This window comes from Bos taurus, chromosome 3 (genome assembly GCF_002263795.3).
Source record: "Bos taurus isolate L1 Dominette 01449 registration number 42190680 breed Hereford chromosome 3, ARS-UCD2.0, whole genome shotgun sequence".
NCBI classification, from domain to species: Eukaryota; Metazoa; Chordata; class Mammalia; order Artiodactyla; family Bovidae; genus Bos; species Bos taurus.
Genome location: NC_037330.1, coordinates 92970953 through 92993237, shown reverse-complemented (window position 1 = coordinate 92993237; position 22285 = coordinate 92970953). Strand labels below are relative to the sequence as shown.

Genomic DNA, 22285 nt, shown 5'->3' with positions numbered 1-22285 from the left:
ACTTAGGTCGTAAAGGGAATGGGGGTTATCATTCCCATTTTACAAATAAAAGTGAGCACACAGAAAGGACAGAGATCACAGGGCTGTGGAACAGTGAAACCGGGAGTCATCTCCTTACTCCAAGCTCAACATTCCTTCCACTGTGCCCTCTCTGATCTTTAAAAACTTGTTAAGCAACTGTTGGCTTGGACTGGCCGAGGTTAAGGACCCTCAAGGCCATCTGCTAACCCTCACTTGTCAAACTTATCTCCCATGTCTCCCCTTCATAGCTTTAGCAGCCATTCTGTCTGTCCTGCCCCATACTCAGTCATTTCTTCCACATGCCATTTCCTTAGTCTGCAACTTGCCCATCTTTCCTGTTTGCCCCAACACCCAGCTCACAATTTGCAGCCTTCCAGAACCAGAACGCCTTCGAGGATTGGCTGCACCTGTCTGGTTCATGCCCTCACTCATCAGCCCCTCAGACTCAGAGTGGCACTGCCCTACCTTGCACTTGACGACAGGCAGCTCGGAAAGAGGGTTCTTCGGGAGTTGGTGCGGCTGTGACCTTGGTTCCCCCGGCAAGACAAAAAGCTCCTTGAGGGCAGGGGCTGGGTCTTCCAGTTCTCTGGTCTCCCCAAGACAGGGCTCTGCCCACAGTGGGTGATCAAAGCTGCTGATTGCCTGACAGGGGGATGGACTGGATGACCTATGAGGTCACACTCAGCCCCGACTCGGCTATACAACCATGACATCTGCTTCAGCCACTGTGTGGTCCTCGCTCCCCCAACAAGCCACGCCCTGCTGTGCCTCTCGGCCTCTGCATGTGCTTCTTTCTGAAATGTCATTTTCCCCCTTCTCTACATGGAAAACTACTATTAATCTTTCAAGGACACAGTTCATCCACCACCTCCTCTGTGAGGCATTCCTGCCTGATTTCTCAAACAGCATTAACAGCTCCTTTTTGGATATTTCCATAGCATTGGTTCAACAAATATTTACTGGGAGCCAGCTATGCTGTGCTAGGTACCAGGGAAACATGAATCAGACAATCCTGCCCTCAAGGAGCTCACAGTCTAGTGGGGAGACCAATGAGTATAAAGGCAAGCAGACTGCAGTGTGACATGTGTTGTGATGGAGAGAGGCAGTGGGAGAAAAAGAAACCAGGGAAGGCTTCTTAGAAGAGGAAGCCCCTGGGCTTCCACCATGGCACTTAGCACACAGCTGTTCAATAGCAAGTGACTCTTAACTCCCCCACCAGCTCCCCGGAAGCAAGTACATCCCTTCTTAACTTTTGGACACTTGGTATCTAATGTGGCACTTGGCACATAACTGGTGTACAGTGCTTACTGAAATGAATGTGTTTGAACTGAACGACCACAGTTACCCTTCTAGGCCACAGGTTCTGAAAACTTGCTCAGCACAAAGACAGGCCTCTTTACTCCAGGAAGAGCTTCTAGGTACAAGGTGGTTCTGATACCCTTCTACCCCAACCACCTGCCCCAGCATTTCTGTGTCCCCAGGGCCTAGAACAATGCCTGGCACATGGTTCGTTCTTGATAAATGTCTAAAGGGGGGAGGGAGGGAGGGAGAGGGGAAGGAAGGAAAGGAAGGAAGGAAGGAATCCTTCCTGCAAGGAATACTTACTGCTGGGTAGACATGGCCAATCTGAGCAGTCCTCCCTATGTGCAGCTCATCCTCCTCCTCCTCTTCGGTTGTTTTCCTGTACACTGGATTGTCGAAATTCATGCTTTTGGTATTCTTCCGCTTCCAGTTTCTCCAGATCAGGTAGCCACTCATGCACAGCAGGGCTATGACCACTGGAGGAGGAGACACATCACACTGGGTATATCCAGCAGGCTCCAGCCCGCTGCCCAGACGTCAGTGCGTTTCTTGTCACCACTCCTACTTGACTGCCCCTTGTTCCTCAGGCTCTGTTTCTGCATATTCTTTTTCTGCTGTTGGGAGGCCCTTCTCTTAGCTCTTCCTTCATTAACTGCTCACCCTTCAAGACCCAGCTCAAATGCTCTCAACATCCCATGGTGCAGTCAGGTTTTCCCTCACGTGTGTTTCTAGACCACAATGTTGTACTTTCTGTGCATCCTCAGCTAGACTGAGCTCTTTGAGGGCAGCAGCTGTGTCTTCTTTCTCTCTCTATGCCCAGTGCCCAGCACTGAGTAGGTGCTCAGTCACATGCTGAGTAACTGAGTGAATTTCTTCACCACATTCTTGCTGCTTCCCTAGATTTCTCTAAGGAAACCATTCTCTCCCAAAATTGGAGAGGGGAGGCTAGGGGGGGTGGGGTGCTTCTTCCCAAAGCTGGGTCTCTGCAAGAAGGGGAGCATCTCTAGAAGGGGGCACAGCAGGGAAACACAGGCTCTGAGTTAAAACAAATGGTATACTAATGAGTGAAGGAGGAAATTCTCAAATAGAGCTGGGCAAAAATGAGGCAAGCAGATTCATAAGATAGTAAGCGGTCACCCTGAATGAGTACTCAAGTGAGGCTGGATGACAGCCATCCATGGTGCTATAGAGGGATTTCCACTTTGGTAAGATTATTATAATCAATAATAATGATACCCATAAAGACAGGAACAGGGCAAGGATGCCTGCTATCGCTGCTAGTATTTGTTATCCCAGTAAGACCAGACAAAGAATTGAAAGGCATGCATGGGAAAGAGAGAAACCAAACTATCATAAACAGATATTGTAAGTTTGGAAAATCTTAGAAAAGCAGATGAAAAACTATTGGAAATAATTTTAGTTCCTCAAGAATCAACATAAAAAATTGGGGCTTCCCTGGTGGTTCAGTGGTTAAGATTCTGCGCTTCCACTGCAGGGGCCATGGGTTCAATCCCAGGTTGGGGAAGTTCTACCATGCCATACACTGTGGCCAAAAAAAAAAACCCCAAACAAATCAATAGCTTTCTTATTAATCAGCAATAATCAATTAGAAAATGGATATAATAAGAACACATTCATAACAACCCAACAAAAAACTATAAAATACTTGGGATAACCCAGTAGGAATGTGTAAGCCCTATGTGATTTATACAATTCTACTGAAGCCCATAAAAGAAGGTTCAAATAAACAGGGAGATGTGTCATGTTCCTCAATGGGAAGGTTCAATGCTACAAAAATGTAAATTCTCCCCATGTCAATTTATACACCCAAAGTGTAAGATTTCATCATATTTTTTATAGAATTAACAAGATGATTCTAAAGTTTACCTAGAAGAGAAATTGAATAAAAACAGCTAAGAAAATGTTGTGAGAATAATAATGCCCTATTAGATATTAAAACATATCACAAATGTGCTTCTAGTAACTAGGAATGGTATATAGAAATTGGTGGAGGAGAATAAATAGCCTAGAAGCAGATCAAGGTATGTACACGCATACAGTTATAATAAAGATGACAATTCAAGTCACAAGGGAAGGATGAACTATTCAATAATGGTCTTGTGAAAACCAGACAGGCATGAGAGAAAAATAGCTAAATCTGTACCTCATGCTGCACTGTAAATTCTGAATAAATTAATAATCAAACACTAAAAATCCTTAAAATATTGATAGTAGAAAAATATATAGGGGATATTTTAATAATTTAGAATGAGGAAGACCTTCCTAAGCAGGACACAAAACCCATGAGACTTGTGATATGATATGATACTTCAAATTTTTAATTTATGCATGGCAAAAGAGACCATCAACAAATTTTAAAAATCATGTATGGGAGAAATGATTTATAACATATATTACAAAGGTTTAACATTTATTATGTATCAAAATTTCTATACATAAGTAAGAACAAGACAGAATCAATAGAAACATAAGAAAAGACCATGAATAGCCAATTCATAAAGGATGAAATGTAAATGGCCAATACATTTATGAAAATATGTTCTACCTCACAGGGAAGTATCAGGGAAAGAATATTCGTCTTTCACCCCTCAGATTAGCAGAAATTGAAAATAATGGTTATATTAGGGAAGGTTACCTCTGGGAAACAGCACATGCATGTTCTTCTATAGACCGGAGGATGGCAGGAAAGGGGTTGATTTCTTTTTCACTACATAATGCTGAGTATTTTCCACTCACTGCACTCAAAATGAGCCTGGCTCTCACCATCACCTTTACTGATGAACCTTTCAAGACCAATTCACATGCCACCTTCTCCAGAAGTGCCTACTCCCCCTTTCCTCCACAGAGGGTCATGCCTCTATCATGGCACTTATAATATGCAGTAACTCCTCTCCTGTATTACCTTTTTAATGATTAAGTCTGATTAAAGACTAAAGGCTCTTAAAAGTCGTTAATCTTTTCCTTCCTTGAATCCTTGGTACCTCGCACAGTCCCTTGCGTGGTGTTGAAGTTTTTAAAACATTCACTCACTAACTCGCCACAATACTGGGGATTCCCAGATTAAAGGGCAAAGTCCTTATCCTTGAGATACTCATAGGCAAGTAAGGGAGATAAACCTACAAATGGACAATCACAATGCAAAGATCCGACCAAGAGAAAAGACTGGCATGAGAGACAGGATGTGCAGCATACCAAGTGAACATCCGGGTAAGAATGAATCATCCCACAGGGCTCTCTGTGAGGTTTAAACAAATGTTCATCCTGGCCATGTTCCACATCCACCCCACTCCCGCCCTCCCATGCCATGTCCCATGGCTTTGATTATGCTCAAGAACCATGTCATACTTATTTTTAACCACCTTCCCTCCCCTTATCACAGAATCTGGTACATCACAGCTGCTTGATGTGAAAGGGAAAGTCACTCAGTCATGGCCAACTCTTTGTGACCCCATGGACTATACAGTCCTTGGAATTCTCCAGGCCAGAACACTGGAGTAGACAGCCATTTCCTTCTCCAGGGGATCTACCCAACCCAGGAATCAAACTGGGGTCTTCTGCACTGCAGGCGGATTCTTTACCAGCTGAGCTACCAGGGAAGCCCTAGCTGCTTGATAGGCCTTTCCATGTGGCTCAGTGGTAAAGAATCCACCTGCCAATGCAGGAGACACGGGTTCAATCGCTGGGTTGAGAAGATGGCAAACTACACCAGTATTCATGCCTGGAAAATCCCATGAACACAGTTGTTTGATAATGTTTGTTGAAAGCCAAACAGAAAGAATGCAAGATAGCATGATCTACCAAAGGAATGGCAAGTAGCTCTACTAATATTTTTCAGTGTATTACTTTTGTCCTACTCATTAATTCAACGAGTTTGTTATTTCCTCCCATATGCCAGATACTGCTAGGAGCTGGGGAGAGTGGGAGCAAGAGAGACACCAGGCCTGTCCTCATGGAGCTTACCGTCTGGCTGGCTTACATGGCTGGCATGTAGAGTGTCAGTGAGGGATAATGGGGGAAATATTTGGATAGTTGTTTGGGGCTAGGTCCTAAAGGGCCGTGGGTGCCAAGCTAAGAAACCAGACTACACCAGGACTAGGAGGTGAGCAGAAAGGCTTCCAGGGCAGAAAAGTCAACGAGGGGTCAGTGTGCTGAGTGCTCTGTCCTTCTAACGACTTTTCCCAAACCCTGGGCAGGGTTTCTCTTTTCTCCCCAGGGATTTGGGGCCACACTCACCCATGGGCACGATGATCCCAATGACAGCAGCTGTGACTGTGGAGCCCATCTTTCCATCTTCATTCCCATCTGCAAAACACAGACATTTGCAGGATGAGGCTCTATCACTGTGAGCCCAAGTCTTTCCTCGCTGGCCTCATGCAGTAAAAACTACCCAACTGCTTCTTGTCCCCGTTCCAAAATGATGGTCCTACTCAATGCTTAATAATTTAGTCTTTCCAGATCTCATCAGGACACAGGTCATCTCCATTTCACAGATGAGGAAACTGAGTCTTATTGGAGTTTGGGGGAGTCTCAAAGTGGCAAAGCTGGGGCTCAAAGCCAGGACTTGTGACCTAAATCCCTTACCCCTTTCCATAGTGTTTGGGTGGCAGGAAGCTCGGGGCTGAACCCTTAGGTCTTTATGTTGTTGATGCTTGGGGCAACTGCCTCTTTCAGCCAATATCTGTTGCCTTATCTCTCCCTATTTCCACCTGAAATAGAAATCCTGTCTGCAGTACTGTCTGCATTATCAAAATGAGACACAATATAGCTTAGTAGAATCCAGAATACAGGCTTCTTGGTCAGACTTCTAGGGTTCAAATCCTGGCTCTGTTCACTCCTTCTGTGACCTTGGGCAAGTTGTTGTATGTCATAAATATCATATTTCTTTACCTTTAAAAGGAGGATAATTATATACCTACTTCCTAGGGATATTGTGAAGATTAAATGAGACAATTCATGTAAAGTGCTTACTTAGCACAGTGCCTGACACAGCCTTACCAAGTTCAAAGAGGTCAGAGAGTGGGGTAGGAGTTCTTGTGAGGCCTAAATAGGGCAGATAAAAGCAGATTCTAAACTGAAAAGTGCTTGGAAATGGTACTATGTAGTTTTAAAAGTAAGTTGTGCCATCTTTTCCACTCTTACACTCATCTTCATTATAATATCTGTATAGAATTTTTTAGCTTAAAAAGCAGTTTTCCCTTGTATACTCATGATAGCCCTCTGAGGTGTGAGACGAACCATCACCCACATTTACTCCTAGACCGGAGATGACTGTCCCCTGGCAACGGCCAGATGCCATCCTCTCAGCAGGTCTACTTCTCCAAGTTACTCTAAGGGAACCTAACTATTAAGGGGAGAAAGAGTGCACTGTTTACAAAGTTTTCTGAGGAAATGCCGCTCTCTTCTCCACCTGGGTCCTGAGAAAACACAGGACAGTGATATTAAAGCCTAGAGTGTGATGAAGCCAGTGGGGAGACCCCTTGGTCAGAGCTCTGCCCAGATAAGAGGAACTGGACTTTACACAGCTTCCATCTGCCTCTCTGAACTCCAGGGTAAGCGCTCAACTCTGAAAATCCCACTCTGGACCACGATGGGCCCGATTAGAAAGATGCTGCCAAGCTGCGTAGTTTCTGGGCCATGCACATGTGGGAAAAAATTTAAAAGATAGTTTATCCTCTTAAATGAACTCCCCCCAGCAGGTAACTCAATTTAAAAGGTATTCACTGGTTAATGAGACAGAACATTTCTAGCAGTGACAATTACGGCTCCTAATGATTTAATAAGTGGTGAACTTATCCCAGGGTTTGCAGAGAGGCATGAGCAAACCATAGTTATGGTTATGACTACCTGGGGAACCTACCTACCTGGGAAACCTTTCAGAACCTCGGTTCTCAAAGAACTGAGACCAGGGCTTTTGAAGTTTAAGTTTCTGAATCTGAGGGTCATACCCTCATACTCGTCAGTAGCGTGTGACATAGACACACCACCTGAGTCAGCAGAGGCTGTGTGCACAAGCTCTTCTGTTCACATGGCCTCCTCTGTCTCTCATCGTAACTTGCAAAGCAGGTAGGGAAGGGTTATTATTATCCCACTTGGTAGGTGAGAAAACAGGCTCAGAGACAAGAAGTAGCTTCCCTCAAGACCCTCTATGAGGCAGGAGCACCTGTGACTCCAAATTGCAGGCTGGTGCGCTACATCCCCTGCTTCCTCCCTGCTGATAAGCCAACACTAAAGTCTGGTATGATCTCTTCTTCCCACAGATCCTCCCACCCTGGCTTCCCTAGGACCCCGCCCTCCCCATGTCATGCAAGAAGGCAGAACTCATTTCCTTACAGTGTTGGGAGTGGTTGCTGGTTGCAGGGCTTGGGGTAGACGGGCTGATGCTGGGAGCCCTGGGGACACTAACTGAGCTTGGGACCTCGGTGGCCAGGCTCGGTGTCTCTGTGCTGTGGTTCTGGTAGGTGGGGCTGTGGTTGGTGGTCCCAGGGGCTCTGGTGGTGTCGGCTAGTGTCCTCGCTGTGGTAGAGGCTAACGTCGTAGTTGAGGTAGACTGAGGTGCTGAAGGGGAAATACCATGAAGATCACTTGGACAGAGAACTTTGCTGTTTTAGTGCCTAAATTATTGCTCTATAAATATACTCGATGAAGTATAAACTCATCCTCATGGCTCAACTCAAATGCCCTCTCTAGTCCTCCTAAATGGGCTACGATCTTTTCTTTAGCTGAATGACAAGCACCTTAACTGTTTATACTGCACCTTGATTTGATAAAGATGAGTTATTAAAACAGTGCTGTCAGATTAGGTGTGGGAAAGGTCACTATAAAAGAATGGGAGGAGTGGAAATCAAGAAGGATTTTTTTTTTTTGATACATGTATACTGTTATATTACTAGGTTCAAATTCTCACTCAACTATAAACAATTGAACCTGGAAATCATAAATGATGCAGCAGACCTATGCTCAAACAAAAGGCCGTGTATCTTCATTGAGACTGGGGAATGAATAGGATTTATATGATTGAAGTATTCACTGTTAGTCCCAATCATATCACAAAAGGACTTTTGGTAGTGTGTGAAGTTCTGGGTGAGAAACAGGCAAGATTATAGTCACTTGCATACAAATAGTAACTGAAGCCATGGGGATAAAGGGTTCTTAATTTGAGGTCTTCAAGGGGTTCTGGATCCCCCTGAAGCTGAATTTAAAATGCTGTGTGTATATGTGCATCTTTCCTGGAAGCAAGAAGAGTCAGCCTTGGAGGGACCCTACAGGACACCGGAACTCAGGGTAGGTAATGAAGAGGCTACAAAGGCAAAAAGCAGCCAGAGAACATGGAGGAATCCAGGGACGCACAGTTTCCAAGAAATCAAGGAAGACTTCAGCAGATGGGTCTGCCATTCCCAGGGACCAGCCCTCCCGGTAGCTCTGCTCACCTCGGTAGCACCTCTTCATGTCAGGGCCCAGCCACATTGTGTCAGGACAGGCACACGTGTACTTGGGGGAGTGGCTGGAGATCTGAGGAGCAGGAAGGCACAGGTACTCACAGCCTCCATTGGGCTGGGCACTCAGCTCACAGGCATCTGCAGCTATGGGCACAGAGAGAGATGGCGAGAGAGAGTGTCAGGGCACAGATGGGAAATGCCAGGTTCCCCGTCCTCCCAGGGATGAGGCCCTACCCACTCAGCTCAATCGAAACACTTTTTCTGCTACTTCTGTCGAGCACCTTCCACCACTGGACTTGCTGTTTTATCCCCACGTTCGTTTAATGCTGACGACAACTCTGAGGGCTGGGTGTTATGCCCAGACTGACCGAAAAAAAAAAAAAAAGACTGCTTAAAAAGAACAAACTTGTCAACGCTGTACCTCTTGTAATTTTGGAGGCAATTTAAACTCAGGTCTGTTGGACTCCAGAGACCATGTTTTTTTCCTCCCTATGCCACATCTCTTTCTTCTTTAAATTTCTAGATCTAGAATCAGGCACCAACCTGATTTCCTTACCCGCTTTCCCCCACCTTCACCCTCTCTGTTACAGTTAGACTGAGGATACCCTAGTGACAGAGGCGGGAACAACCTAATGGTAGGATTCTTGGCTTTTGTTCCCAACCAGCCAGCTGACTTACTGACGGCCCTAGGATACATTACTTTATACCACTGCCAAGTATGAACAAATGACAGATGAGAAGCAATGGGCTTCTTCACGGCCAAAGTTGCTCTGGAATCAGACAGATCTAGGTTTAGGGTTAGCTCTACGATCTGCCGACGTTATTTTACCTCTCCACTACAGTTTCTTCAGCGGTTAAATGAGAACAGTAATTGCCATACTTTGTAAGACTGACAAAAATGGGACATTTGTATGTTCACTTATTTATACCCAGCCTTAGTTCACCAAGAGTGTGAGGCAAATGAAATAAAATATGTGACAGCTAAGCAGTTCACCAATGAGAGGGACTGTCAGCACTGCCTCAGGGGGTGCTGGGATGTGACACGAATGTGAACGCAGCCTGCCTATTGGATGGAGAGGATGTAGGCAGGGGACCTAGGACTGGGGAAGGCTCACCTCTTGGCTGCTTCAGCTCATGGAAGATGACTATATCATGCGGGTTGTTGAGGTTCTCAGCTAGGACGGAGATTTCCAGGCCATTGAGCCGATTTGCACTGAAAATGGCCTCATTCTCCAGGTCCGTCCAGAACACCTTGTCCTGTGGGGTACAGATACAGAGAATGGCCTAGAGCCTAAACCCATGACCTCTGTCTGAGGGCTCAGGCCCAAACCACAGTCACCAGAACTGCTCCGGCATTTCCCCTGAGGTCTCCTGTCCATGGATTCACGGTGGGACTCTCAGCTCTAACCTGTGGCATACGCTGTGGTTTACTTCTGTCTCAGAGGGTTACTCAGTGATTCTGTGCTTTGGCCTAAAGGCTGCTCATTAACGCTGAGCTAGTCCTGCTTCTTGGAGTTCAGCAGAACCAGGGTTGGGTTGGGTCTCTTTAGCTATTACCATCGCTAGGGCCCGGGACCAAGATCAGAGAGGATGTGTGGTTTAGTGAGTATTATCCCTACAGGGCCTCCTCCTGCAGCCTCTGGGTGTACACGCGTGTGCATTCAATGGTTAGTCCACACAAGCCTAGATGTGCATATGTAGACAAATTCACATTTACAGGTACAACCATGCACTCTATGCAGACCTAGACACAAGCCCACATGCTCATCTACATACCCAAAGGCACACTTGAACCTAAATGAGCACTTGTCTAATTATTGGTATACACGTTTACATTCACAAGCACTAGCACATACAGGAATGTACATGTTTTAACAGATGCATTTATGTATACACATGCACATCCACATACATGCCACATATATGCACAAGTACAAACACATGTGTCTGAACACACCTGTCTTTTGAAGCAGAGGCTGGACGTGGGAGGTGGAGCTTTGCCCACAGTTTCAGAGCTGTGCTGGGTGATGTTGCTCCAAGCAAACATTACCCACACCCACCATGGGCCAGTGTCCCCTTGCTTCCCCTCCCCTTGATGGCAGAGCAAGTTATGGGGAAGAGGTATGTGTGTACAAGAACTTGATTGGTTCTGGCTTCCTTATTCCCCAAGGAGAAAGGTTGTCAGGGTCAGAACACAGGAAGGTCTTGCCTCTTCACTCTTCCATGAGCTTCTTTTTTGTTGCTGTGGGGTGTTTTTTTTTTTTTTTGGTGGGGGTGGGGCGGGAGGGGTCTTTTTTTCTTGAGGGTTAGGATGATGCCTGGTTCACCCCTATGACCCCAGGATCCAGCAAAAGTGAGTGCGAGTGGTTGAATTGAATAGCATCTACCAGGCCATTTCCAATAGTAAACGATACTAAGGAAATGTACATTCCTCCTCCTCCCTTTATTGGGCACCTTCTGTATATGTGGGTACAGTGCTGGGTGCTGAGGGCACAAGGTCTAGCAACTTACCTGTGAGAAGTGCTCTCGGGGAAGGGCCTTGGGGAGGAAGCACAGGAGAGGCTGCCAGGTGGACAAGGGACTGCAAAGCCTCTGTTTGCAGGCAGCTCACATATTGCATACAAACGAGCCAATTGGCTTCCCTGTCCCTTTGTTTCCACCTGGACGAGTCTCAGGGAGTCGTCCTGTGTGAACAGCCTTTCCTAGGCTCCAGCTTCCTGAAGGAGCCTTGCCTCCCCTCTCGGGGCTCACCTCAAACACAGCTATCCCAAAAGGGTGGCTCAAGAAGTCAGGGGAGGAAATCAGCATCTTCCTGTTGCCTCCACTGAAGTCAATGCTGGACAGCTGGTGCAGCTTGGAGTCCACCCAGTACAAGCGCTGGTTCAGCAAATCTTGGGGAGGAAAAGGACGAGGGGATCAGTTGCTGAGCCTGCGACTGCAGCCTGGACCTTGGCTCCTTTGTGCCCCTTCCCTGCCCACATCTCCAGGCCAGGCCTCAGGAGGAGGCCAGCCCAGGGAAACCATCAGGAAACACAGGCACTGGCTCTAAGAGGGGATGTGGAGATGAGACCCATGGAGCTCCAGGCAGTGGTCAGTGTCAGGCACTACAACAGAAGGCAGGGCTCACCCAGGGTGATTCCGTTGGGCCACTCAATACCATCCGATACCAGTGTCTGCCGGCCCACGCCGTTGAGCCCGGACTTCTCAATCTTGGCCTGGAACCCCCAGTCAGACCAATACATGAACCTAGAGGAGAGAAAACCCAGCTGAGCTTCTTGACAGGGAACGTGACTGGGGTGGTCTGGCTCACAAGGACTCAACGGCCCGCTGGATCATGCTTAGTGGGGACTGGAAGCAGACCTCTAGAGTTCATGGGAACATCCAGTCTTAGAACTGACAGGTGAGCTGGTTTCAGGTGCATTACACAATGATTCAGTATTTGTATATATTGCAAAACGACTGCTGTAATAAGCCAGTTCACATCCAGCACCACACATAGCTACAGTGGTTTTTCTTGTGATGAGGACTTTTAAGATCTACCACTCTCCAGTTTTTAAACTTCATGATGGCTTCTCCTATTGACCTTAAAATCAGATCCCAAATCCTTACCACAGCTGACAAAGCTCTGCACGACCAGGGCCCTGCCTACCTCTCTGGCTATTTCTCCTAGCACCATCGCCCACCTTCCTTACAAACCTCACAGCTGCCCCACAGGGCTTCTCTTAGGTCCTTCAGGGCACCAAGGCCTTCACGGAGCCTTCGCGCCCACTCTTTTCCCATTTACAATGTCTTTTCAGTAGAGAATCTTCCTCTGTTAGGAAGTAGGTTCTTCCTTCCCCTCCAAGTAAGTAGGTTCTCCCTGCTATCTTCTCTTAAAGCACCCCGTTCTTCCCTTCTGCAGCGCTCACACCATTGTTGATTTTTGTAGGCTTTCTGGCGTGTGGTGTGTTTGTTTGCTGTCTGTTTCCCCACTAGTCTACAAGCTCCACTAAGGGAGGGTCCCCCATCTGCGTTAGTCCTCACTTTATGCCTGGCAGGTGGCTTGTGTGTGATATAGGTCTTCATTTACTATTTGTTGGACAAACTAGTGTTTTCATTCTAGCCTCACAATTACCCCAGAAAGGTATCATTACTAGTCCCATTTACAGATGAATAAATTGTGGCTCAGAGGGGCTGACTTTCCTAAGATCACGATGTGAACAAGCAGAGAAACCAGGCTTCAAATTTAAGTTGAAATTCAACCCTGCATGCTTAACCCTCCCCATAATGCCTCTGCTGAAGCCTGGTGTCCAGCCAAGCTGGCTCCAGGCTAAAGGGCCGAGTGATTGTTCTGGATCTCTTCCATTTGCTGCTCTGAATCCCATCGCCATTCTGCTCTGTACAGCAAAAGGCTGGTGCACGTGGAAACCACATCAATGGGCTTGACTCCCTAGCTGTCTGGCTTCCAGTTGGATTCAGCAAAATATTGGAGGGGGAAGAGGACAGACTGAGGTCAGGATGTCTATTCCCCTGACTCTCCCACACAAAGCTGACTCCAACTGGCTCATGCTCTAAAGGTTTAACCGGCCTCAAATTATCTTCATCTGAGTGTGCAGTGGGTTTCCTGCTGGGACCCTGGCAGATCCACAACGGACTAGGGATGGGCTGGGTGTAACCACATGGTCTGGGGGACATGGCAGGTACAGCCCCAGGTCTGTATGACAGCAGACCGGGAACAGGGTTGAGGTGGGGTTAAATGAGATGACTCAGTGTCTGCAGAATGCCTGGGACTGTGCTGGGTGCACCTGTGTGTGCCGAGTAAATGGCAGCTGTCAGTCACTTCCCAAGGCCACACACACCCTCTCGGGTGGCCAGCCCCAACCCCAGCTGCCCTACTGGAAGAAGAGGGTTCTCTTATCGCTGTTTAACAATTAAGGAAACAGCAGAAGGAGGAAGCTGGTGATTCTGGCAAGCAATAGGATGCAGCTGCTTAAAAACCATGCCATCTCAGGACATCACTACTGAGGAAGGGAGGGAGTCCTGCTCTGTTCAGAATCCCTACTCTCAGTACAGAGGCATGGCCAGAGCAGGTCAGCCTGGGTAATGAGGGGCCCGGAGACTGTGGGCAACATGGGTGGGGATGGCGGTGGGCAGCCTGGAGCAGAGTAGACCCTGTAATTTTGTTCCTCAAATCTCTCTGGCTGTCTGGAAGGGCAGGGAGGAGATAGCCAGAGGTAACCCCAGAGGCCAATCAGAGAGATTTGGGAATGTGAGAAACAAACAAAGATCACTTTCCAATGGGCAGAGCTGCCCCCCACTCAAACAGGCTGTGTGGGATGTAATGGGCTCCTGTCTCTGGGAGTATGAGCACCTACCAGATGCCCACCTGCAGCGCATGGCAACCTGAGAGAAGACGTCCCGCCCCAGGAATATCTACAGTCTCCAGCGCCCTGAGATGCTCAGTTCTGTGATATGATAAGTATCCCAGTCCTGGGAGTGCCCTGACAGCCAGTGCACAAGGACCCCTGGTCAGGCGCTCATAGGCTGAGGGGCCCGCAGGGACTCTCTCCCCCATTGCCTGTGTCTGGGTGGCCCAAGGCCTTCCGAAGCCCTCGAGATAGCTCTGGTGACAGACGTATGCAGACTGAGCGCCCAGCACAGTCTGGGGGTGGGAACACTCACCCTTGCAGGGGGTCGACGGCAATGGCCCGGGGTTCGCTGAGGTTACGGCTGAAGAGAGTACATCGGCGTTTGCCGTCAACTGTGGCCACAGAGATGGTCTTGTTGCCAGAGTCGGTCCAGTAGATGTGCTTGTGGACCCAGTCCACCGCCAGGCCCTCGGGAGAGTGCAGCTGCTCGTCAATGAGGACATCCTGCTCCACGGGGTTGCTGGCTTTGTCCATGTAGGCGCTAGGAGCAACCAGGGCTGGCGTGGGCAGGCATGCCACCGCCGGGGCCCGTCTGCAGCTGCCCTTCCCCTCTCTTCCCTCTGGGCCATGGCAGTGCACCAGAGAGGAGCTTGGCTCAGTTCCATTCAATGGGTTCTCTGGGCCACCAGGGTAAGGACACAAGCTTGAGTCAGCCACAGTCTCTGGCCTGAAGGAGCTCAGTTTAGAAGGGACAGAAATTTATAGCCCAATAATTACACCAATACTCTGTGATTACGGAAAGTATCAGAGGCTGTACCAGCAGAGAAATGGAAACTACATCACCCTGGGGGGCTGGAGGAGGCCTTGTGGTTGAGCCCTGAAGGATCTGTTCACCAGGAACACAAGGAACAGACAGGTCGGGTTAGAGTCAGCATGTGCAGATGCCAAAGCACGTGTTCTGAAACACTGAGAGAGCCAGCGGGCAGGGGTGGAGGGGGTAAGTGAGGGTGTGAGACGGGGAGTAGGTAGAAGGGGCCACCTCCTGATGGCCCTCGAATATGCGCTAAGGGTAAAACTGAACAGGTCAGAGGACATGGCCAGACAGGGGAGTTAGATCACTGTGGCACGTGCAGAGTACGAAAGGGTTTGGAGCGGGAGGGGATAAAGGCAGGGAGACCAGTTAGGAGGCTGTGAGCACGTCCAAGTGAGAGACGAAGAGGGTCTGCAGAAGGGCTGAGGCAGTGAGAATAGAGAGAAGGGGCCAAAATACAGCAGACACTCAGGGGGCAACACTAGCAGGGCTTTATGTCTCCCAAACGCTGTTTTCCCCAAGGCTTTCTTCTCCCCAGACCCTCTCTTTGCTCTATTAGTTCCACAGTGCCCATGGCCATCCATGACTCAAATTCTCTGATCTTGACAAGTGTCTAAGTTTCAGACTATAAAGCCAACTGGCCCCCTTTGAATGTCTCATGGACGCCTTGAATGCAACACATCCCAAACTATTCACCCCATTCCCTTCTTCTCAGCCACACTCAGCCTGCCTACCCCACCACCATCTCTCCCCTCCTGGTCCCATCTCAGAGAACGGTACCCAAGTGCCAAGCAAGAAACCGAAACTCTCAAAACGAAAGTGGGAATTCATTTCAACTCTTCCTGCTACAGCCCCACACACAGTCTGTCATCAAATCCTGCCTCTTTCAGTCACAACTGTTGGACACACACTGCTCGAGCTGGTTCTGGGTGTGCGAGTGTGAGTGTGTCTATGTGCGCTGGGGTGTGATAGGCACTGGGTTGTCATTGAGAAGCCACTGGCATTGCTTCCATCCATCCATCCCACCACCTGTTCAACAGTCCACCCAGGGCCTGGTCATCGGCAGTCCTGAGTCCAAGTGGATCTCAGGACAAAGAAAGGACATGACTACCAAAGGGGACTTGGGCACGCAGAAGCTCCCAGGAGAGAACTTTCTTGTGTGTGTGAGGAGCCTTCCTGGGAACAGACTGATGTGAAGGGCTTGTCTGGGTGTAGTGCAGCCCCCAGACCGGGTCGGAGGTGTCCTGTATACTTTTCCTTCATGATCATCACAAGAGATATCACTGTGTTCTGAGTGGGATCCTCCAGGCAGGCCCAGGTCTGAGTCATCTTTGAGTCCTGAGCATCCAACACACATGTATGTGAGCGGCTCTGAAAATCCCCGCCGAAGCCAGAGGCACCATCCTGTGCCTTGCACTGCCCGACCAGGCCGCCAGAGGTCAGTCAAAGCCCCCATGTGTGGGCCCAAAGGTGCTCTCCCAACAAAGCCCTCAGACTCCGCTGGCCCAGCAGGTGGGGAAGTCCCGGCAGTTCCACGTGCCCTGTGCTCCTGCATCCCCTCCTAAGCCCCAACTCTGTCCTGGGGGAACCTAGGGGCAGAGCGGGTGCAGAGGCCACCGGTCCTCTCCTCCTCTGTCAGGCCCTCTCCACGCCTTGGCTGCAGGAGCCAGGCCTCTGCTCACCTGTAGATCTTGCGGTAGGAGAGGTCACACCAGTAGATGCGATTGGTGGCAACTTCAACGTCCAGCGCCACGACGTTCTTGAGCATGGGGATGAGCCGTGAGTAGTCCCGCTTTACCAGGTCTATCCTCCGCACTTCGTGCCGGTTGGTGAAGATCAGGGATGGGCTTCTGCCAGCTGCCATGCAGGGGGGTTGAGAGGGAAAGAGTCAGCGCAACAGGTGGGGGGGTCTAGAGACCAAGGCTCTGCCACTGGTTTGCTGGGGGACACCTCATCTCCTGTAAAAAGTGGTGGCAACTCCTACCTCACAAGTTAGAGAAATAAGTGAGATAACGGGTACAAAAGCCATAAGATGCAAAGCACCACACATAACAAGAGGGATTTTTTTTTTATTAGACATAAACTCCCCCAAATCTGAGATGACTCCATTTCCTCTGGCCTGTATGGGAGGTTTTCTGCAGTAACTCCAGCTCCCTGTCCAGCCTCATCACTCACCCCCCTAACACCTTGGTCCCAGCCACCAGGCTATCTGTCATCATCTCCCCACGGCAGAGCTTTGCTGCCTCAGGGCCTTTGCTCAAGCTGTCCTTCTACCTACAGTGCATTTTTCCCCAACAGCTGCCTCCTCTTCTGCTTGGGCCCCACTGCAACATTCAAGAAGGGGCAACATGAATGTTACAAATGAGTTACAAAGATGACTGAGGCTGCAGGATGGAGCACAGACCTCAGGGCTGGTGGTGAGGCTCAAGGGAGGAGATTCAAGGAGGTCATTGTGAGTCTTCAATTTACACAGAGTGTGTTTGGGGACACAGCAAGAGATGAATCTGCAGATGCCAGCAGGGACCCAATCACAAAGGATCCTGTGATCTGGATATGCACTTTATTCTGAGCCAGTAGCTGGGGCAGGATGTGTATAATATGATACAGATCATTCACATGCAAAGGGACAACACACAACTGGTGTATATATAAACTCATTTTCAGACTTAGGATTAGATTTCAGGAAGAACATCAAAGGTTTAACACTCCTGGCAACTCCATGGGGAAGATCACTGTCCCCCAGGCCTAGGAGGGTCTAGAACTTGGCACAGGCCGCCGCTCCTCCAGCCTGTTTTCAGATGTAACAGGCCACTCTCAGGTATCTGCAGTCTCTGAGCAGAAACACCTATCTCTGGAGCTGCCTGGGCCTTCTCCCAGTCTTGTTTTCCAGCTGACACTTCGGCAGGGCCCCTGGTCCCTGTCACTGCACATCTCTGCCAGGGTAATGTGCTCCTTGGGGGATGGGAGGGACCAGCACAGAGCCATGTGGGGCCTGGGGCTGAGGGTGTGACCTGTGTGTAGTGATAGAGATCATTTCAAAGCAGGGTGGGGGTGGCAGGGAGGGTATGGGACACAGAGCATGGAAAAATACAGCTCCATGTGCAAGGAGAAAGGAGAAAAGCTGGGTTCAAGGCCAACTCTCCCACTGACAATCTGTGATCTCCTTGCCTGGAAAGTGAAAGTCGCTCAGTCGTGTCTGACTCTTTGCGACCCCATGGACTATACAACCTATGGAATTCTCCAGGCCAGAATACTGGAGTGGGTAGCCTTTCCCTTCTCCAGGGGATCTTCCCAACCCAGGGATCGAACCCAGGTCTCCCGCATTGCGGGAGGATTCTTTACCAGCTGAGCCACAAGGGATTTCCTCGCCTGGAAATGAGAGCAAAGACACCTTATCTTCCTGAGGGCAGGAGCTGGGTTAAAGGGTATCTTGAACTGATTTTTACTGAGAGTTGTGACTGTGACAGGTGCCCTGTTTGTTTACGACTGGAGTTTTGGTGGAACTGCACTCTAGATATTGATATGTGGGGGTTGTATATATATGGGCCATTGTGTGTTGTCTCCACTGCAAGTATACAGTCTATGATACACGTCACACCTGTCCTAGGTGGGGGAAGGAACTGGTAGCAAGCTACATGTGATGTGCTAATGTATATTCTGTACATTGGACAGTTTGGGTGCTAAGTGTTTCGGGTTTGCCGGCTCTATGTCAATTATTGTAGCTGCTGTATTGTTATAGCCTACAGAGTGGGTATTTGTGCATCTGAATTCCAGGTTCATATATCCAACAGCCTACACAATACTTCCACTGAGATGTCTAAACAGTTTTGTTAAATTTAACATGTCCAAATTAATCCAATATTCTCCCAAACCTTCTTTTACCATCTTTCCCAATGCCTTAAATAGCAATCCCATTTTTTCGTTTGGTTAAAAACCTCATGGTCATCTTTGACTCCTTTTTTCAGTTTCACATCCTACATTCAATTCATAAGAAAATCCTGTTGCTTCAAAATAAATCCTGACCTTGAAAATATATTCACATTGTCTACTTTTCATTTTCTCCATGCAATACCCTGGTTTAATCCACCATCACCTCTCTCCGGGCTGACTGCAATGACCTCTGCAGCAGTTACCCAGCTTCCTCTCCTGTCCCTGACGGTCTATTCTCAACACAGCGGCTAGAGGGAGCTGGTTAAAATGGAAGGCACCCTGTCTCTTTACTCTGAACCCACCAAAGCTTCTTTCCCCGGACTGATGGTGAGAGTCAGCCCTTATAATAGTCAAGATGGCCTTTATGATCTGCCCCAAGTCACCTTGTGGGCTTCATCTCCTCCTATTCTCTTTGCTCCAGCTGCACCGGCTTCCTCTTTGTTATCTCAACACAGCAGGCATGCTGCTATTTTTGGTTCCTGCAGGTCATGCATGGCTCACTCCTCCTCCTTCAGGTCTTTATGCAAATGTCACCTTCTCAGTGAGGGCTTTCCTGACCGCTCTCATTTAAAATCGTAAGCCATTGCCCCCTTGGACTTCTCTACTTTATATTTCTCCTGAACCCTAATTACTGTCTGCCATGCACTGAATCTTAGTTTTTTGATTTCCTGTTTCACCTACTAGAGTGTAAATCCTATAAGGACAGAGATTTGAATCTGTTTTGCTTACTGTTGAGTCTCTAGTGCCTACCACAATGTTAGGTGTTCAGTGTAAACAAATGAATAAAGTGAATTCCATCGGCTGACCTGATGATCACCGTCAGGTCTGCACGCAGCTCTTTGTGTGGGCTGCCTATGCCACTTGTGGCCAGCATGGTCCAGCTTATATCTGCCATGTGAGTGCAGTCTCTGGGTGGCTCTATGCATGGTCAGTGTTGTGTGCACGGTTGCACTGTGTGTGTGCTATATATTGCAACTTCCTATCTGAGTGTGTGAGGGGGTATGTGTGCACACCTACTCCTCGCATTAAGCACGCTGCTTCCTGGACTTGCTCAGAGCTGCTCCCCTGCCCCCACCTTGTAGTGTCCATACTGACCAACGGCCTTGCAGTTCTTGGTCAGTGTGTCCATCTCGTAGCCAGGGTGGCACTCGCATTTAAAGTAGCCCTTGTAATTGACACAGATCTGGCTGCAGGCATCTGGGTCCTCGCACTCATCGATGTCTGTGGGGAGGAGCAGAGGTCAGAACCAGCAGGAGGAACTGCCTCTGCTTGAGGGGCTGGGGTGGGGGTGCTCACCGCCACAGGTCTTCTGGTCCAGGAGCTGGTAGCCCGCAGGGCACGTGCACTCAAAGCCAATCTTAAGGTCAGTGCAGATGTGGGAACAGCCGCCATTGTTGTGCAGACACTCGTTCAGGCCTAGAGAGGGACATGGGCTCCTGAGGGTCCAGGAATTGAGACTGGGGTGGGGGCAGGACATGGATGGGCCTGGAGTTGAAGCAGAGATTCAGGGCAGCCTCAGCCTCCCTCAGAGCCTCATCGAGCCACAGCCTTGTCAGCCAGGTGACTGGGCAAGAGGAGGCTCAGAGAGGGTCCTTGCTTAAGGCCAGACACACAGACAGGACAGGGTGGAACCAGAACTCGGGTCCTTTGCCTCCCAGGCCAGGACTCTGTCCATCACCAGCCTGGAGGCAGCCAGGCTGCCTAAGGTCTTTCCTTTCACAAACACGTTTCTTACATCTCCTTCCTCATGACCTCAGTAAGCATGTGCCATGTCCAACCATCAAGTACCTTAAGAATCCCCTGTGAAATGCCCTTGCTTAACCACCTCCAGTCTCGGGAAGCCCACTTCCCCCTGAGGCAGCTGGTGCCATGCAGGGTTGGCCAGAGTCCAATGGCTCCCTCAGAATTTCCTTAAAGCACTGATTCCTGGTCCCCTGGCTTTCAGGTGTCTTTCTCTGGATGCACTCTTTCTGTCCATGTCCCTCTCTGGACGGGGCCCAGAGCTAGTCTACCACCCAGAGGGGTCTGAACTACTACAAGGGCTGCCCTCTACTGAGCCTGTGGTTATTTAAGACTGCCAGGCCTCTATCTCCATGGCACTGTTGCTAAGTCAGTTCTCTCCCACTGTGAACTATGGTGGACTTTTTCCCCACTCCTCTCCTCTCAGCCCCTGTCCCTATTCCTACACTTGGTCACAAGTCTGGTCCCAAGATTACCGACTGCTGCAAGGGATGAAGGGATCTGGTTCCCCCATCCTCCACTCCCTCACCACGTCTGGCAGGGTCCTAGTGGAGGTCAGAGAGGCCAGGACCAAGGCTCACCAAGTTCTCACAGCATCTTCTGGGCTTTAGAATCACAGAAGGTTAACTCTTCAAGCCAGGGGAAGGTGCCGTGCCACCCTCTGCCCATTAGACCCCTGCCCCGCCACTCCAGCCAAGCCAAGCAGAGCTGTGCCGAGCCAGCCAGGGCCATGCACACAGCCGGTCTGAGCTTCCCACCCCAGGCCATGCATAGCTGTGGGTGCCCCCCCCCCAAGCCTGAGCCATGCTGGGGGAATATTCCCCTTTACCCCTGGGCCGCCTCCTGTTTCTCTGGGACGTTGGCAGAACTGAAAGAACAAGACCATGGCAACCCCATGACTGGCGGGCTGGGGATGACTCGGCCAGGCCCAACACTGGGAAGCCCCAGCACCTCAGGGTGGGCTGAGCCACGGTAGCTCTGGGGTGGTCTCTGGAGGGCATCACCTTCGGGTCTTCCCATCACTCCCAGCCCTCCCTGACCTCTCCCATAGCACACTGCATACTGCTCCCTCAGCACCATCCGTTCACTTGTTCACCTGCTCACTCATGGCCTCAGTCACCATCACTCACTTCCTCCCCCTCCTTCTGCAGGAGTGGCAGTTCAACCACCGTATTTACTGAGCACTGGGTGGAGCAGGAGGTGCCAGATGGCTCTGATGGGGAAGGGGAGAGTGCCACGTGACTTAGGCTTCCATGAAAGACGAAGGCGCAGAGTCCTCCAGGGTTGAGGTGAGTCAGGGTCAGAGAACAGGTAGAGGGTCCCTCAGCCCTGGAGAGTCAGCATGGAGGCAGAAGAGGGGAGTCTGGGCCTTCCCAGTTTGATCTACCCTGGAGGTGAGTCTGCTGGGGCCTGTAGCAGAGGGAGGGAGGGAAAGTGGTCCAGAGAGGCCTGAGGAGCATTTGGGGTCCCCACGGAAGGAAGGGGCAGTGCCCCCAGCACTAGTGCCCACCTGCATGCACACATCTACATGCTCACACACCAGCTCACATGCACAGGCACATTCACACAGACATGGCAGCCACACAGAGACACACGATGCAACTCCCTTGCCTTCCTCCGAGAAGGAGTCATGGATACAGACACTGGTCTCTCACCAGCACAGAGACACAAACACA

The 22285-nt window shown here is 49.5% G+C and overlaps 1 protein-coding gene across 15 annotated transcripts in view; it reads right to left on the bottom strand.

The window, feature by feature from the left end:
* LRP8 (LDL receptor related protein 8) overlaps positions 1–22285 on the bottom strand; it is a 77349-nt gene that overhangs the window by 3274 nt on the left and 51790 nt on the right. For 5 of the 15 annotated variants that reach the window (NM_001097565.1, XM_024985275.2, XM_024985291.2 and 2 more), the window contains 12 exon segments: positions 487–663; positions 1627–1799; positions 5578–5646; positions 7675–7899; positions 8772–8924; positions 9896–10037; positions 11532–11671; positions 11908–12026; positions 14442–14669; positions 16622–16796; positions 19965–20090; positions 20166–20285. In NM_001097565.1, the coding sequence (NP_001091034.1) occupies positions 487–663; positions 1627–1799; positions 5578–5646; positions 7675–7899; positions 8772–8924; positions 9896–10037; positions 11532–11671; positions 11908–12026; positions 14442–14669; positions 16622–16796; positions 19965–20090; positions 20166–20285 (1847 nt within the window). 15 annotated transcript variants of the gene reach the window in all.